This window comes from Podarcis bocagei, assembly GCF_964188305.1.
Source record: "Podarcis bocagei genome assembly, chromosome: 7".
Classification (NCBI taxonomy): domain Eukaryota; kingdom Metazoa; phylum Chordata; class Lepidosauria; order Squamata; family Lacertidae; genus Podarcis; species Podarcis bocagei.
The window spans coordinates 39,843,134-39,860,033 of record NC_138132.1 but is presented as its reverse complement, the minus strand read 5'-3'; the positions used below and the strand labels follow the sequence as shown (position 1 = coordinate 39,860,033).

At 40.0% G+C, this 16,900-nt stretch overlaps 1 protein-coding gene across 7 annotated transcripts in view; it reads left to right on the top strand.

The window, feature by feature from the left end:
* CNOT1 (CCR4-NOT transcription complex subunit 1) overlaps window positions 1-16,900 on the top strand; it is a 61,074-nt gene that overhangs the window by 32,512 nt on the left and 11,662 nt on the right. For 5 of the 7 annotated variants that reach the window (XM_081202188.1, XM_081202184.1, XM_081202185.1 and 2 more), the window contains 19 exons: window positions 665-951; window positions 3,081-3,159; window positions 4,256-4,486; window positions 5,167-5,307; window positions 6,306-6,485; window positions 7,261-7,377; window positions 7,576-7,686; window positions 8,144-8,221; window positions 8,504-8,681; window positions 9,158-9,288; window positions 9,414-9,710; window positions 11,320-11,460; window positions 11,544-11,648; window positions 11,752-11,871; window positions 12,366-12,557; window positions 13,133-13,275; window positions 14,742-14,850; window positions 14,941-15,110; window positions 16,360-16,612. In XM_081202188.1, the coding sequence (XP_081058314.1) occupies window positions 665-951; window positions 3,081-3,159; window positions 4,256-4,486; window positions 5,167-5,307; window positions 6,306-6,485; window positions 7,261-7,377; window positions 7,576-7,686; window positions 8,144-8,221; window positions 8,504-8,681; window positions 9,158-9,288; window positions 9,414-9,710; window positions 11,320-11,460; window positions 11,544-11,648; window positions 11,752-11,871; window positions 12,366-12,557; window positions 13,133-13,275; window positions 14,742-14,850; window positions 14,941-15,110; window positions 16,360-16,612 (3,063 nt within the window). The remainder of the gene's footprint in view (window positions 1-664; window positions 952-3,080; window positions 3,160-4,255; window positions 4,487-5,166; window positions 5,308-6,305; window positions 6,486-7,260; window positions 7,378-7,575; window positions 7,687-8,143; window positions 8,222-8,503; window positions 8,682-9,157; window positions 9,289-9,413; window positions 9,711-11,319; window positions 11,461-11,543; window positions 11,649-11,751; window positions 11,872-12,365; window positions 12,558-13,132; window positions 13,276-14,741; window positions 14,851-14,940; window positions 15,111-16,359; window positions 16,613-16,900) is intronic. The other 2 variants (XM_081202187.1, XM_081202186.1) reach the window with 1 other exon arrangement.

The window sequence follows — 16,900 nt, the reverse complement described above, 5'->3', positions numbered from 1 at the left end:
CCAAAATGTATGTCCATACAGTTGCAGACAACTTTTGTGCAAGTGAAATTGGATGTTTGAAGTTGGGTCCAGTGGAAAGATAACTGTTCTGAAAGTTTTGTCTGCTTGTTATATGTCACAGTGGGGGAAAGTTATACTTCACTTTAATTTGATTTGTGCCTCTGTTGGGTGAACACTTCTCCTGAGGGGAGGGGGTTGTTCCTAAATCAACAAAGTGCTACTTAGCAAAGAAAGCTGCAGTTGCTGAGCCTTAAATGTCTGGGTGACCCAGCACACTAAATTGGATCAAATTGGAGTCTCCCCTTTTAGAATGCGTTTCTGAACACATTTTAGGCAATATTAGGACACACTATTTAATGTTTTGCGTTTACGGTGTTACAATCATCAGAAAATAATCGTGCAAAACCCAGCATAATGACATAAACTTCAGTGAATGAGGCCAGCTGCATGTAGCGAGTATTATTTGTTCTTAGCGTTCTGATTCAAGCATGTTAACTGGAAAAACCCTCTTGACAAGTAAGCAGAATAGAAATAAATAATACATGTGAGATTTTCCCTAGCAAAATTTTTACTGGTTTTCTCAGCAAACTTTACTTTGTGTAGGTGCTCCAAGGGCTAAGCATAATAAACTGAGTCTCTTCATAACATTCTGATTTCTTTACAGGTGTTAGAAATGCTACAGAGGTTTAAGGACTCCAACATTAAACGAGAACGCGAAGTATTTAACTGTATGCTGAGGAACTTGTTTGAGGAATATCGGTTTTTCCCCCAGTACCCCGATAAAGAGCTGCACATAACAGCCTGCCTCTTTGGTGGGATAATAGAGAAAGGACTGGTTACATATATGGCGCTGGGCCTGGCCTTGCGCTATGTTCTTGAAGCCTTACGAAAGCCTTTTACATCCAAAATGTACTATTTTGGTATTGCTGCACTAGATAGATTTAAAAATAGGTGAGTGTGTTTTTATAATATTTCCAAAATGCATGGGGGAATCTCATAACTATATGCCTACTTCAGCAATATATTTAGCTTTCCAATACAAGGTTGACAGTATATTGCAGTTATTGAACGTGTCTCACAGTAGAGGCATAAATTAAATAGAACCTTCGGCTAATAAAGGGAATGCAGATTTTAAAATAAATGAAAAGGAAGTAAATTACTTATAGTCTGAATCTGATGAATCTGAATAGAAATTGCCTTAAAATGGCTTTGAAAGTATCAGTTGGCATATATATATTAATATTGCTCCTGGGGGGAAAAGGAGAAAGCAAATCAGTGTTACTGGAAGTGAAGCTGCCTTGTAGACTTACAAAGACTAGGAGCAATCCAGCTAAAGTTGAGCCCATTTTTGTCTCATTTGTATTAATGGGAGGAGCCTCTTTCCCACTGAAATAACTTTGCCTGGATTGTACTTTATACATCTGGGTCATGCAAGGTCACTCTCCCAAGATTCGTTACGATGGAAAGCTTAACTTTCATCCATTTTGCAAGGCAGTATTCATGGCCCTCTAGAAACAACTAGTGGGGGCCTCACTTACCAGATGCCAACATGTCAAAAGTGCTGGTAAGTAGCTACTTCTTTGTTGCACAGTAGAAACCAGTCTGAGTCCATTTCTCCTCTCCCCACAGCAGTGTGACCATTCCACATCCCAGTAGTCAGTTTCCTCCCCTCTTCCTTTCACACTACCTCTGTGTACTCCTCCATGCCACCCCTGTGAATCCTGTGGCAAGCACTCTGTGATTCTGCACCCTTCTATCTGTTTCAGACAGTTTGCATATTGTTCCTTATCTCCTGCATCTTTGGAGCAAGATATACATAGCTTCATACCCCTGTGGGAAAACTTGTCATGTTCAGGATAATTTCTGAAACCATAACTACTACAAGTTTTTAATGAAAGCTTGAGATTCGCAGAACTTTAGTACACCTTTGGAACATCAGTGCAACTTGGGGTTTTGTTTAATATCCCTACTGAGAGACTTTGTAATTTTTATCCATTATTGCTCTGTACTGTTCTTCCTTTCGGTGCTGTATATTTGAATTGGTTTCTTGTTCAGTAGAAATTTTCATTCAAAGAGCTGTCATAGTTTTACAGCTATCTAGCTGATAAAATGAGAGAGCATAAGGATTCCTATCTTTAAAGTACATCTAAGCAGACAGGTGTTCTAACAAACATTTAGTTCTGAAATTGAAGTTAGCCTTCATGTATTTAACAAGCAAGACTGATATTTCTTATTTAGTTATCAAAACATTTTTAAGGCTGAATTTTGCAAATTGGATTCTGTACCTATATTAGCCTTAAATTGCAGAATGTTCTGCATTAAAAACTGTTTCTGCATTTAGAATGTTGTGGGGAGAGCAGCAGAAGAAAGAGGGCCAACAGGGTAGGGAATTCTAGAAGGGGTTAGAGGGGAGCAACAACAAGCTGTGTATTTAGTAAAGAGGCATATGTCTGCCATATGTCACTTGAGAAGACTGCTGTGGTTCTTTCCAAAGATGTTATTGGGAACTATGAGAGCTATATTGACAAATTGATTGGCTTTTTAGAAAAGGGTAGCTAATAGCACAATCTGTGGGGGTGGCCCATAAATGTGGATCTAAGTCTTATTGTTTGGTAGGTTGGCCCCTTTGCAATATGCAGTATTCTTGGAGGAGAAAGCCACCAATAGCTCCTAGGTACCACAATGGCTATGTTCTGCCTCCATTTTTGGAGATAGTGTGCCTCTGAATACAAGTTGCTGGGAACTGCATGTGGAGTGAGTGCTGTTGTGCTCAGGTATTGCTTGTGGGCTTCCCATGGGCATCTAGATGGTCACTATGAAAACAAGAGTTCTTGACTAGATGGGCCTTTGTCCTAATTCAGCAGGTTCTTCTTGTGTCCTTGTGCTTATGCCTTGGCAGCATACAGTTGGAATCACTGGCTGCATCAATAGCATTCATACTTTTGCTAACTAGCTTGCATCTGGTAGAACCAGAAATCTTCACTGCAGATCCAGTATCAGTTAAGCCAAAGATTTAACCATTAATGTATTGATCAGGCCATTTGTTTTCTCCTACTAATGGATAGTTTTACTGTTGACAGATTGAAGGACTATCCCCAGTATTGTCAGCACTTGGCTTCCATTAGTCACTTTATACAGTTCCCTCATCACCTGCAGGAGGTGAGTGTTAAAGGCATGGACAGTGAGGGGTGGGGGGGGGACATCTGAATTGAGTTAGGTGTATTTGCATATTGAAAAACCTCAGCATTCCATTAGTTTCATGCTTCAGGGTCCATTCAGTACAAAAGGATCTGGAAAACTTGAGTGCGAGTAGCCCATGCATCTGAGAGGAGAGAAACAGGTTAATCTTAATGCATGTCCGCTTTTCTGTAAACCTCCTTTCAAGGAGACCTGTAGCCCTTTGCCACTGGAAGTGTTCATTTGACAATTACTTTAATCCTTGCCAAGCAGCTTCTTATATGGTTGAGTTGTACATGGTCTTTCCTAGCAAATAAATCCATACCGCTAGGCACAGCAGTCTGTCTGCCCAGACCTTCTGAAAGCAAACAAAACCAGGGACAGTGGAATTAGGATTCTGAAGGTCTGATCCAAAGGCTGTAGTCCAAACACTAAAAGCAATGTTGGTTTAGGATCTCTACGTTAGTAACACACCAATCAGTGGGGATTTCTATATTTTATATGCAGTATTGAATATTTACATGTGATTAATAACACTGAAAGTCTTACCAATTGTAGTTCTTACACCTTTGCTTCAGAAAAGACAGCATTAGTCTCTTAGTTGTAATATCGTGTGTCATCTGTGTAAATGGGCTTCATCAGTGGTTGCAGGAAATTTGTTGTCCTTATCTAGACTATAGGATTTGGAATATTTCTACCCCTGGATTACTTCACTGTTTACTACTTTTTGCTCTCATTGAAGTCTGCAAGGAAGGCTTACCCTCCCTTGCAGAAGCAGGGCACATCTTGGATCTAGTTCCTGCTACTTCTGCTCCCACAGAATGGGAGAAAGACGATGGAGTGGAAAATCCAGGGTTAACATTGGAATTGCTAATTGATCCAAGACAAAAAGGAAATTTCTAAAATACGTAAAATGTCTTTTGTTGGTGATTTCAGGCCATTTATGGAGTTTCATTTGTGCCACAAACTTCAAGGCCAAGAGTTTGGGGAGTAGTTCTAGAAGGCAGTTGTAAGATTTGTTACATACCTGTGGTTGTATGTTGAGTTTTAAGAGCTATATACTTCTTGTCTGTTATAGTACATTGAATATGGACAGCAGTCTAGAGATCCTCCTGTGAAGATGCAGGGGTCAATCACCACCCCTGGAAGTATTGCACTTGCCCAGGCCCAGGCCCAGGCTCAGGTTCCGGCAAAAACTCCTCTTGCTGGTCAAGTTAGCACTATAGTCACCACCTCTACTACCACTACTACTGTGGCAAAGACTACAATCACTCCAGTGGGTCGAGTCAGCTTCAAGAAGGATGTGCCAGTAAGTACATGAGCCATTTTACGGGAGGAAGTAGAATGAGATTACGCATGCATCAGTTCTTAGGAGTAAAACAAGGAAGATAAACCCCATCTAATGTTCATAGCATACACATATCACATGCAGAACCTCTGCTACTTTAACCACAGTTACACTCTAATAAAAAGGATTTGTTTTTCTTGTATGCCTAGTCTGGATAATTACCTGACTATTTTTGTTTTTTCTGTTGTTTTGTTATTAAATATCAAGCAGTTGTTTCCTTCCCTGTGTTGGCGTTAGCTGCTTCTCCTGCTTTCTATTCTCACTCTTCGTTCTTCCAAACTGTTTTCGATGGGCCAGTTTCAACTAAGGAATCCTGCTGGGTTTACGTTTCTGGCTGTTGTTTCTTGTACCAAGAATTTCTACTTTGTTTAATGAAGTCATTTTTTTCTTTCACTATTCTGTTGCCCATGTGAGCAAAAATCTTACTCCTCGTGTCTTATAGATTCCCAAGCTTAAGTTAACTCCTATAATTCACTAACACATAAACTAAATGTACACTCCTTTTTGCATGTATAACTGTTGTCTCCCTTTTGTAACTGTATTGTGAAATATTGTTTATGCTGTAGCATAAGTCCATGATGGTCTGTTGTATCATTAACTGAATCAACTCACTTCCGCAAATCATTTTTCTTGTTCTGCAGCCTTCTATTAATACAACCAACATTGACACCCTGTTAGTAGCCACAGATCAAACAGAGAGAATTGTTGAACCCCCTGAAAACGTGCAGGAAAAGATTGCTTTTATCTTCAACAATCTGTCACAATCCAACATGACTCAGAAGGCAAGTGTCGCACAACATTTTAGTCCTTATAATTTATGTTCCTTGAGTGATTCTTATACATGTAGAGAACTAACTAGAATTATGCCTATGTATGCATGCATGCATGCCAAAGGTTTTTTTTATTTAGCAGCCTTCCAAAATTTTAGAATTGTAAACATAAAATAAATATAATGAATTAACATATAATAAGTAAAATCTAAAATAATTTTGGGGTAGTCTTTTGTGCCTTTGGTAGTCCTTTAGCTGCTCATATATTGGGAAAATGATCAGATTTGTCTACCAAAAGGTCAAAAACTTTAAACCTTATCTGCTGCCAGATTTCTGCAGGGACATTTTATCATCTGCAACTGATACTACTTAACGGGGGAAAAGGCATTGCGTACACATTTATTCTATCACACTGTATAATCAGGTCTCTATACTGCATAACTGGCTCTCCATGTGTTCCTAATTGAACATAAAAAGTGATGTTGGGTGCCAGACTTGGCTTACCTTAATCATTTTTTTCTTGATGCAAGTTTCTTCTCATTTATGGCTTCCAAACCATGGAAGAAGCCTAGCAAAATAATGCTTTGGCACTCTTTACAATGTTTTAATATATGCTGTAAGCCACCCAGAGTAGCTGGGAAAACCCAGCCAGATGGGTGGGATATAAATAATAAAATCATTATTATTAATCAAGAGAAGTAGTATTAGGCAAATCCATTTTATTTGCATGATTACTAGAGATCTCTGAATTCTGGTTTTCTTGGCTGATAATATTTCTAGCTCAGAGTCCACACAGCATTGTTCTGATGAGTTAGCAGGAGAGGAAGAAATAAATGGCTTTACAGTAGGAAATAAATGGTTAATTGAAGTAAGCAAATCAATTAGTGGTGTGGGACTAGTTAGGTTGCAAGTCTTGGTAACTGAATATTTTCACTGGAACGAATGCCTGTGAGTGTCACGAACATTATGTTTCATTGATCCATTTCCCTTTAACGTGTTTATGGAGCCAGGTTGAGGAACTGAAAGAAACGGTGAAAGAGGAGTTCATGCCTTGGGTTTCACAGTACCTTGTGATGAAGAGAGTTAGTATTGAGCCAAACTTCCACAGCCTTTATTCTAATTTCCTTGACACACTTAAGAATCCAGAATTCAACAAAATGGTTCTCAACGAAACCTACAGAAATATCAAGGTGAGTGTTCCCAGTTGCTCTTTTTTGTGACATGAACGTTAACTGAAAAATATTTGCTTTCAGGGAGGCACTGCAAAAGCAAAAAATAAAAAATAAAAAAAATACTTTCTCCCATGTATACCACCACCTTCATAAGATTATGCTGCAGCTGCTGCAATAAAACAATGAACAGAGCTAGATGCTGCTATTTTGAAAACTAATTGAACTTGATCATCAAAGTAATGTGTTGGTGGACTACCTTGATTGCTGTTTCTGTGCTACAGATGGGCCCTGGAGCATTGTTTTCAGTTGTCCTTCAGGGACCCAAACAATTAGCTCCCAAATAAGTAGTTTGCCTTTCTAGGAGAAGTGATCTCCTGAGCAAGATCCCAGAGAGGAAAGTACTCCATATCATTTTGCTGTTTTCAGTTGGTTAAATTGATTTTTCTGCTTTTAGAGCTCATGTTTTGTTTTATTCTGTTTTTACCTTGTGTACTGCTTTGATGACTTTATGCCTTGAAGCAGTCTATAAACTAATTTAATAATAACATATACATGCTATATTATAAGCTTTCTATCACATATGTTTTAATATACTTCTGAGATTGTTTATTTACTTCTTTCCTTTCCTTTTCCTGCTTTATAGCTATAGGCTGTATTTGGTTGACCAATTAAAATTTGTTGTTTGAAATAACATTAGTCTAATTCTACAAGAAGATGGTTAATGCACTTTCATGGATTTACCATGGTTTTCTGCTAACTAAGATTTCATCTCTCTGGAATAAAAATCCTTCAGGTGCTACTCACATCAGATAAAGCTGCTGCCAACTTTTCAGACCGGTCCTTGCTGAAGAACCTGGGTCACTGGCTGGGGATGATCACACTGGCTAAAAACAAACCCATCTTGCACACGGTGAGACTGGGTGGAAGAGAAAAACATAAACTGGCTTTAAGGCTAGAAACTTTAGTGCATGCTTAAATCAGCTCAGTTTTTGGTGCCTTTTTATAATTGGGGGGGGGGCTATGTAGAAAATTTAAAAAAGAAAGGACTCTGATTTGTGGGTGTGAGACTGCCCATTGCTGGGTTTAATTTATACTCATTTTATTTTAGGACTTGGATGTGAAATCCTTACTGCTGGAGGCTTATGTTAAGGGGCAGCAAGAACTTCTGTATGTCGTGCCATTTGTTGCCAAAGTTTTGGAATCCAGTGTGAGAAGTGTGGTAAGTATTATGTCCTGTGACAAACAAGTAGACGGAATTGGTCCAAGACTCTTGGCAGCCTAAGCCAAAGCACAGGACAGTGCTCCTCACATTGAACAGAGAGAAAACAACTGGACTTTCAGATGAATCTTAGTTTAGTACTGGGGACAGGGGTTTTGGTTTTTGCTACTCCTTGACTGGCAAGCGTGGGCAGGGAAGTAGGTGGACAGAGGTGATGACACTTGCAGAATCTTGCATATATTTTGTGTCGTGTGTTAGTTCAAAGCAGAGGTGGGACCCTCTGGTTAGTGTTGATGATAGCTGGCAGCCATCGGCATCTGGAGGCCACTGGGTTCTCCTCCTTGGCTTAAAGTTTACAGCCTCGTGTTTCCATTGTTTTGCTAACACCATTTAAATGATGTTCTAGCCCCCTTTTTGAAACAGGACTGTTAACTTTATCATTCCACTCTTTTTGTAGGTTTTCCGGCCTCCAAATCCTTGGACCATGGCTATTATGAATGTACTAGCAGAGCTGCACCAGGAACATGACTTAAAAGTAAGTTTCAGTTTTCTGCTTTGAGCTCCTCAGCATTGCTTTGTTTTTGAACAACTTGTTACAATGCATCTGTTTGAAGATTTGAGCTTAGCTAGTGAGCTGTAGCCAGTTTAATGAGAATAGACTTTCTCCAGAAAATTACATGTTCCAGTGGTTTTCACCTCATTCAAAATATTTGCCTTGAAGCATGTAGCTCTTCAGAACTTGCCTTAAGATTTATATAGCAGGTATACATAACTAATAATTACATTATTAAACCTGAAATCATTAAATATTGTACAGCTGAATCTGAAGTTTGAAATTGAAGTGCTCTGCAAGAACCTTGCCCTTGACATCAGTGAACTGAAACCTGGGAACCTCCTAAAAGACAAAGATCGATTGAAAAGTTTGGATGAACAGCTGTCTGCTCCAAAGAAAGATGTAAAACAACCAGAAGAGCTTCCACCAATTACGACCACTAGTAAGTGTCAAGGATGATTCATACAGTCATCCTTGTATCATACAAATATAGCCTGCACCTCACAGGGCAGTTAGTAAGGAATCTTCTTTCTATTATCTGTTCTCTCTTACTCTTAATGTTATTAACACTACAACTGTTTTAGCAAACCTGGAGACAGGGAATTCAGTTTAGTCCTGGGTAGAGTAACCTTTCACAAGATACCCTCCCACGTCCTGGTAATAGGAATACTACAGTAAATTCTAGTACTCATTCTACCTGAGCAGTTCACCTAATTCCAGATTGCTTTTCAAGTGACATCTCTGATATCAAAGATAATAGCGTTGTCGGACTTATCAGCAAGTCTTTAGACCTGAGCAAACACTGTCATATTGGTTGCCAAAATTCTTTTGTTTCCTATAAAACAAGTTTGTAGTATTGAATCTATGTTAGGACATACTCTTAAAACTTTTATCCTTTTTGGTCTTGTATTTTCTCAGCTGCTTCTACAACACCAGCTACCAGCACCACTTGCACAGCTACTGTTCCCCCACAACCACAGTACAGTTACCATGACATCAATGTTTACTCCCTGGGAGGGCTAGCTCCACACATTACGCTCAATCCAACGGTAAGCTTTTAGACCTGGTCACTTTGAGAAGACTTCCACCTTTAGGTTGGAAGGGATAAGTTTATGCTTTCTTTCAATGGTGTATAAAAAGTTGACATTGACTCTTGGTGGTTTTGCCTTCTCAGATTCCATTGTTCCAGGCCCATCCACAGTTGAAGCAGTGTGTGCGCCAAGCCATAGAGCGTGCAGTCCAAGAACTTGTACATCCTGTGGTGGATCGGTCCATTAAAATTGCCATGACTACGTGTGAGCAGATAGTGAGGAAGGATTTTGCACTAGATTCAGAAGAGTCACGCATGCGTGTAGCGGCACATCACATGATGAGGAATTTGACTGCTGGTATGGCTATGATCACCTGTAGGGAGCCTTTGTTGATGAGCATAGCTACCAACCTGAAGAACAGCTTTGCCACTGCATTGCGGGTATGTTTGCAGTTTATAAGAGACTTTTTTTTGAAGCAGAATAAGTTAAACCCATGTTTTGTGGCATTGCATTCTAGCAAGATTTGGTAGTACTCTGTTTCTCTGCAGGTAGGAGTTAGTTTCATGATGTATCTTAATGCCCTGCTCAGATTCAATAGTATAGAAAGGTGATGAGAATGCGGACCGAACTAGATTTGAAGTGAGATGTGTCTGCATTTAACCTACATGTTTTTAAAAATGCAAATAGGATTAAAAGATAATTTTTTTGTCAGCTGGGAGGGGAAAGATTCGCGCGCGCGCCTTCTGCAGCTGTTGTTTGCATCCTGAGCTATGAATTGTGCGTTGAAGATTTCTGAAAACCACGTCTCATCCGTTACCATTTTCCACTGATTGAAATTAATAACCCATTGTTAAATCCAGTCTCAAGTTTTCTTTTTTGTTGTTCGTTACCTTTGCTTTTTCAGTGACGTGCTGTGGAGAACTTCTGCTGTATTTTTTCCATGGGGGGCGGGGGGAATCCATTGTTCTATAAAATAACAGTGGATAGGGATATTGTCAGTGGATATTGTTTTTGCAGCTGGCTTGTTATTAAACTAACCATTGTTAGTGTTAAACCACAATTCCAGGTTCTGATGAAACAGGAACCTGTAATCAACTAAAAAAGGAAGTGAAAACTTTTGCACTTCTTTTCAGCCATGCAAGAGGAGGGGAGGAGTGATGGGACAAGGGCATGGCTAGCAGGCTCATTCACATTTTGCTAAACTGTAGTTTAGACTTGTGGCCAAAAAGTAGACTTTAGCATTTGCTTTAGTTCATCTGTGAAACAATTCTGCTTGACTTTCTGAACACTTGCTATGTGGCCCATGGTTGATGCAGCAACAACTTGCACATAAGGGCTATGGAAGCAAGTGAAGTTTACAACAAAACACACAGCCTTGCAGCTGTAACTGCGCTAGTTCTTCATGGGGCGAATCTTCTTGTGTTCACTTTTCTTGGCATTATAACAGGCATGAGAATGTCCATTTTGATATTGAGGCTGAATAAAACCTTGCAGCACTAAGGAATGGTATGAGTAATAGCTTTACAAGAGTCTTGCCATTAGCAGATAAGAATTCTGTTGATTTGTCAGACAGCATTAATCAAAATAATTTTCCTGATTTTTAGAAGAAACGAGAAGAAATAAGGGCAGCCTGTTACTGAAGGATCTTTTACTAAAGGTCTTTTGCTGTGGTTTAGTAAAGCCATTAGTTCCAGTACATTGGTTTTTGCATTTGTGTATACTAATGAGGGAAAATATCCCATTACTGCATTTAGAGGGCACCTATGATAAGTGAATTCAGTCCTATGCCTGGAACTTACTTCAGAAAAAAACACATACATAGAATTGCACTAGAAGTATGTAATGTGGGGCACATGCTAATTATTTGGCAGATTTTTTCCCTTTTGTTTATATGTAGATTTTGAATGAAGCATGTAATTTGCTTGATGGTTTACTTTATGCTAACTCCATGCAAAGCGATGCCATATTTATGAACATCTGTAACTGACATTATGAGTATTTGCTCATTGTGGGCATAGTCCTTTTTTAATGGCTTGCTTTTTAAAATAGGCAGCCTCACCACAGCAGAGGGAGATGATGGAGCAGGCAGCAGCACAGTTAGCCCAAGATAACTGTGAGTTGGCATGCTGTTTCATTCAGAAGACAGCTGTAGAAAAAGCAGGCCCTGAAATGGACAAGAGGCTGGCCACTGTAAGTATGTTGCAGAGTTTCAGTTAAAAGTTAAATCATGTGATTACCAAGTCATTCATCTTTTTCTTCTTCTTTTTTTCCAGGAATTTGAGCTCAGAAAACATGCCAGGCAAGAGGGTCGTAGGTACTGTGATCCTGTAGTATTGACTTATCAGGCTGAACGGATGCCAGAACAGATCAGGTTGAAGGTGCGAAATTAAGAGAATTAAAAGTATGATCAGCGCCACAATATCAGTTGGGAGGCCTTGTTGGAGTCTTCTACTTATCCAAATTTTCCTACTTTCTTTTAAGGTTGGTGGAGTGGACCCAAAGCAGCTAGCCGTTTATGAAGAATTTGCACGGAATGTTCCTGGTTTCTTACCAACCAATGACTCAACCCAACCCACAGGAATCCTAGCTCAGCCTATGAAGGTAGAAATCCAGTTGAGATGGTTGAAGTGATTCTGAGGTTAAAGTAAACTACACTGTGACCATTTATTTTACAAGTTATTGGAGGCTTCCAGAAAATAGAGAGGTTGCTTATTGTTTGTGCTTCTCTTCAAAGCTATACAGTCTAATAGTATTATTTGAAAGTCAGAATGAAATGCCACACAAAGAAATTTAGATTATGAACTCTGTGGGAGCTAATTACGTAAACCAGTTCACTGATTACCCCCCCCCCCTTTTAATCCATGACGATTTATCAAACAATACTTTGTTTCATTATAAACTGTTCACAATAAAATCTGCAGATGATTTGCTGTTTTAGCTAAATGTTAAGTGTAAAAAGTACCAGCCAATATTGCTGGTGAATGCAGTAATGGAATGAAAAAGTTATTGAGAAATCTGTCATGATAAATGGTCAGAATTCTCATTCATTAGCATTCATTTAACTAATAAAGTATTCTTGATTTCTTTTAAATCAGCAAGCCTGGGCAACAGATGATGTCGCGCAGATCTATGATAAATGTATGGCAGAACTGGAGCAGCACCTTCAGTCCGTTCCTCACACCCTGTCTATGAATCCACAGACTCAAGCCTTGCGAAGCCTTTTGGAGGCTGTTGTTGTGGCTCGTAATTCTCGTGATGCTATTGCAGCCCTTGGACTGCTACAGAAGGTTTGTGTATGAACTTGCTTCATTGTATATCTGTGACTCCTGGGCCATGGAGAGAGGCTCACTTTATCTGAAGCTTTCTACTGTAGAAACATGCACACAGTTACAGCATTAAACTACTTGAACTGAGCACAGGATCAGAACAGTCAGGATTGAATACAGATTATTCTGGGAAAATACATACTATTTAAGAAAAGCCGCTTTCCAAGTGGTGAGGAAGGATCCTTCTGTAGTGGATATAGCGGTTCCTCCTGCCATCCGCTGTTTTTTGCTGTGTTTTCTGGGCTGTTGTGTAGGAGGCTTTAAAAACAGTTGCTTGGGAATGTCTGTCATTAGAAGCCCTTTTACCGCCCTTTTCCCTTGTGGGCTACTCTTTCAAAGCTTGAGTGCTGGTGGTGAGCATTGTTGGAGGCAAAAGTACAAGGATGATGTACAGCGATGATGATGATGATAATGGGCTGCATTCATACTATGCAAAAGCCACCGAATGCATTGTCTCCCGAGAGCAAAACAGTTCGATTCCTCTCCAAATGACTCAGTAAGATGTTGCTTTTAAGTGTTTGCTCCTCTTCCTACAGGCAGTTGAAGGTTTGTTAGATGCCACCAGTGGTGCAGATGCTGACCTCCTCCTCCGCTACCGGGAATGTCACTTGCTTGTTTTAAAAGCACTGCAGGATGGCCGTGCTTATGGGTCTCCATGGTGCAACAAGCAGATTACAAGGTCAGTGATGAAAGAATAAAACTTTGAAGGCTGTAGAAGCTCTATTTAAATATGTTTATTTAAATATATTATGATTTTGGCCAACATAAGGATTTCACCTAGTAAGTTACTGCTCTGTATCCCACTAAGTTACATTATGAGTTGCATGATAAGTGCCATATGGATTCAGTAGTCAAGGGTTTGGGGCTTTCTCCTGAAATAGGATATTGGTGTGAGAATTAAGTTGGGTGATAAAAGAGGTAAACTACCATTCATGCAACTTAAACAAAACTGACCCTTTGTCTGGATTGAGAGTCTGGTGTGGCGGGGCTTAAAACATTTGTGCCCCGTCCCCCCATTGCAGTTTCTATTTGAATTGGAGAGCCTGCACCTGCTACCTTCATTCAGAGATCAACTTCCATTCATGCAGTGAAAGTTTCATTAAACTGTGGCAGGTGCAGGGGACATGAGCCGTGCTAGGGCCCCAATTCCTACCCTATTTGCTTTTTGGTTTTTTTTTAAGCCATTCACACAATTGCTAGTTTCATCTAGTTTGGATCGAAAACTTGCAGTATGAATATTTTTCGATTCCTAAAATAGTTATTCTGTAACTTTGTGGTTTTACATTGTTATAAGCTGCTCCTAGCAATGTGGCTACAGTTTCTGGTTATTGTCTGTTGGTATTTACACATATAAGCTGTAAAAGCGGAAATAAAAAAGCCGGATAGAATTTATTTTATTTTATTTTATTTTGCTTTCCATGCGTTGTTGGTATAGGACCCTAGAAGTGTATTGGCTTGCAGTTGGCTGTCATAATATGGATACAGGCAAGGGTTCACCTTGCTGTTGTCAACATTTCAAGATGTTAGCTAATTCCTGTTTCCATTTCCAGAAACTAACCATTTAAAATAGATGATGCTCCTCTCCTAACCAACAATCTTATGGAAAGCAGTAGACTTAGATGTGAGGGTTTGGCACTCTAGGTGGCTGCCTGTGCTGTTTCTGGTCTTTATGGGTCATTGGATCCTCAGAATTCTGACCAAGTGTTTGCAGCTAATTGTTCTGATGGGCAAGTGTTTGTTTCACAAAATTTTCAGCAGTGGTGCTTTGAGTTTTTCTACCCAGACCCCTTTCCTATGCACTTCAAATTTGAGGTTTCCTGCTCTTGCCTCACATGCTTTCAGGTCATCAGAGGATAGGCATCTGATCTGCTGCTCCTGTTTGGAAAGGGTTTTTGTGTTCTCCATTTATGGAATTGCTGGTGGGTGGACAGTCTTTTGTAAATGGGGCAGCTGGACTTTAATCTGCTCCTTCATCTTCAGCTACAAAGTCTGTTGGCTTTCTGAACATGAGGCAGTTACAGTCAGCTGGTGTTTCTGAAATGAATGTGTGGAATAATTGGAGAAGTAGCTACCTCTCTGTGTTTTTTGGAACTTGAGACTGAGGAGAAAACAAAGTTAACACAAGAAAACATCTAATTTTTCCAGGTGCCTGATAGAATGTCGAGATGAATATAAATACAATGTAGAAGCAGTGGAGCTACTGATCCGTAACCACCTAGTTAACATGCAGCAGTATGACCTCCACCTGGCTCAGGTGAGATACTGCCGCCAAGTTAGTTATTAAATCTCTGCTTATGCTTTAGAAGGAAAACTGTTCACATTCTTGCCTTCTTTTTCTTGACAGTCAATGGAGAATGGCTTGAACTACATGGCAGTGGCATTTGCAATGCAGCTGGTGAAAATCCTCTTGGTGGATGAAAGAAGTGTTGCTCACATAACAGAAGCAGATCTGTTTCACACCATTGAAACTTTGATGAGAATTAATGCTCACTCCAGAGGGAATGCACCAGAAGGGTAATGTTAAGAGTGTTGAGTGCCTGTGAAAGAATGTTTCCTGCTAGTGCAAGTTTGGCAGTGATGATGATGATGATGTGAGGCTCTGCCATTCCTGTCCACTCCTTTTACATTGTGGGATCACTGTGTAATACCTACTGTGCTTCAGAGTGCCACCCCCCACCCAGTCCTGAATCTCCATTTTTAACGAACTATTTAGAGAGTAATCTACAAAATACAAGCCATTGTTTAGTTTTCTATTTAATCCAGGAACAACTTTGATTTATTATGGGCCATTGCACATTTACTTCCAATTTAGAATCATACTACATATTTGGAAGTACCATGTGATATGTCTTTTGAGACTGTTGCCACTTTAGCAACAATAGTCAGGGGAGATTTGAATGCTCTTCCACATCAGAAACTTGGTGAACATATAAAAAAAATTGCCACCTTGGGGAAAAGACTAGAATCCCTTTCTCTAGTTTGCAGTTTTCCAGTGTTTAGGGAGTTGCACGTATTGAGGAACATTCAGACATGGATTCTCCCACCTACTTTCTGAAATTGCCATCTGAATATGTAATTCAGACCTTAAGTTTGCTGCAGGCAGGACTGACATGCCTTTTTAGTCCTGCAGTGTTAGGCATGGTTTTGTGGAAGCACGCCCTAGTGTGACACCTTCAAATCTTCATTCTGGAAGGTAGTGCTGATTACACTGAGAGTGTAATAATAAGTGACAGATCAAAGGTTTTGAAAAGCAATATACCCCCCATCTCTGAAGCACTTGTAGTCCACTCTCCTAGATGTCTTGGGCTGAAGGACAGAGGCCATTCTTTTCTGTTCTTGCCCAACTACAGCAGATCCATTCCCTAATGCCAGGCACTAGACTAGGTCACCTCACCTTTTATCTCCAAATTTATCTGGCAGTAATAGGGTGCAGTTCATTCAGATTCTTACTGTGTTTCTTTGAAGCTTATGTCATGGAGCCGTTGTGGGTTAGTGGATGGCATGTTGGACTTAAATCTAGGCGACTTTGGTTCAAAGGTCTGCTGAACCAAGATGCCAACTGGGCTCCCAACTCTTGCCCCTAAACCATGTCATAGTTTTGGTTGCAATAATATAATAACATCTCATATGCTATCTCTGTGGGACAACGATGTGATGCAAATGTTTGAAATACAATGCTGTTTATTGTGGGGTATTTTTTAAAATTTATGCACATAGCACAAGTAATCTAAACCCAAGCATGTTCGTTCTGGATCTCTCATAGGTTGCCCCAGCTGATGGAAGTGGTACGGTCCAACTATGAAGCCATGATTGACCGTGCTCATGGAGGGCCAAATTTCATGATGCATTCTGGGATCTCTCAGGCCTCTGAGTATGATGATCCCCCTGGCCTGAGGGAGAAGGCAGAATATCTCCTGAGGGAGTGGGTGAATCTCTACCACTCTGCAGCAGCTGGGCGTGACAGCACCAAAGCATTCTCTGCATTTGTTGGACAGGTAGAGCTTGGGGAAAGAAAGGTGCTTTTTATTCAACATAAGTAGGTTATGATGCCCTTGGATCAAGTAGAGTACTATGTAATATTGATTTCCCCTTTTTAAAAATTCCACTTTGCATAATGGCAGTACGTGCAACATGTCATATCAGTGTAGAGAAACGTGTTAGTAAATGGTTGTTTGTTTGTGCTAGCCAGTATCATGATGCTGGGGGCTCGCCACTGCATCCACTAGGAGGTTGTGTTCTTTAAATGAAGAAAGACCTGGCTGAGGGGGACTGCATGCTGTGGGGAAAAGAGAGGAAAAGATTCC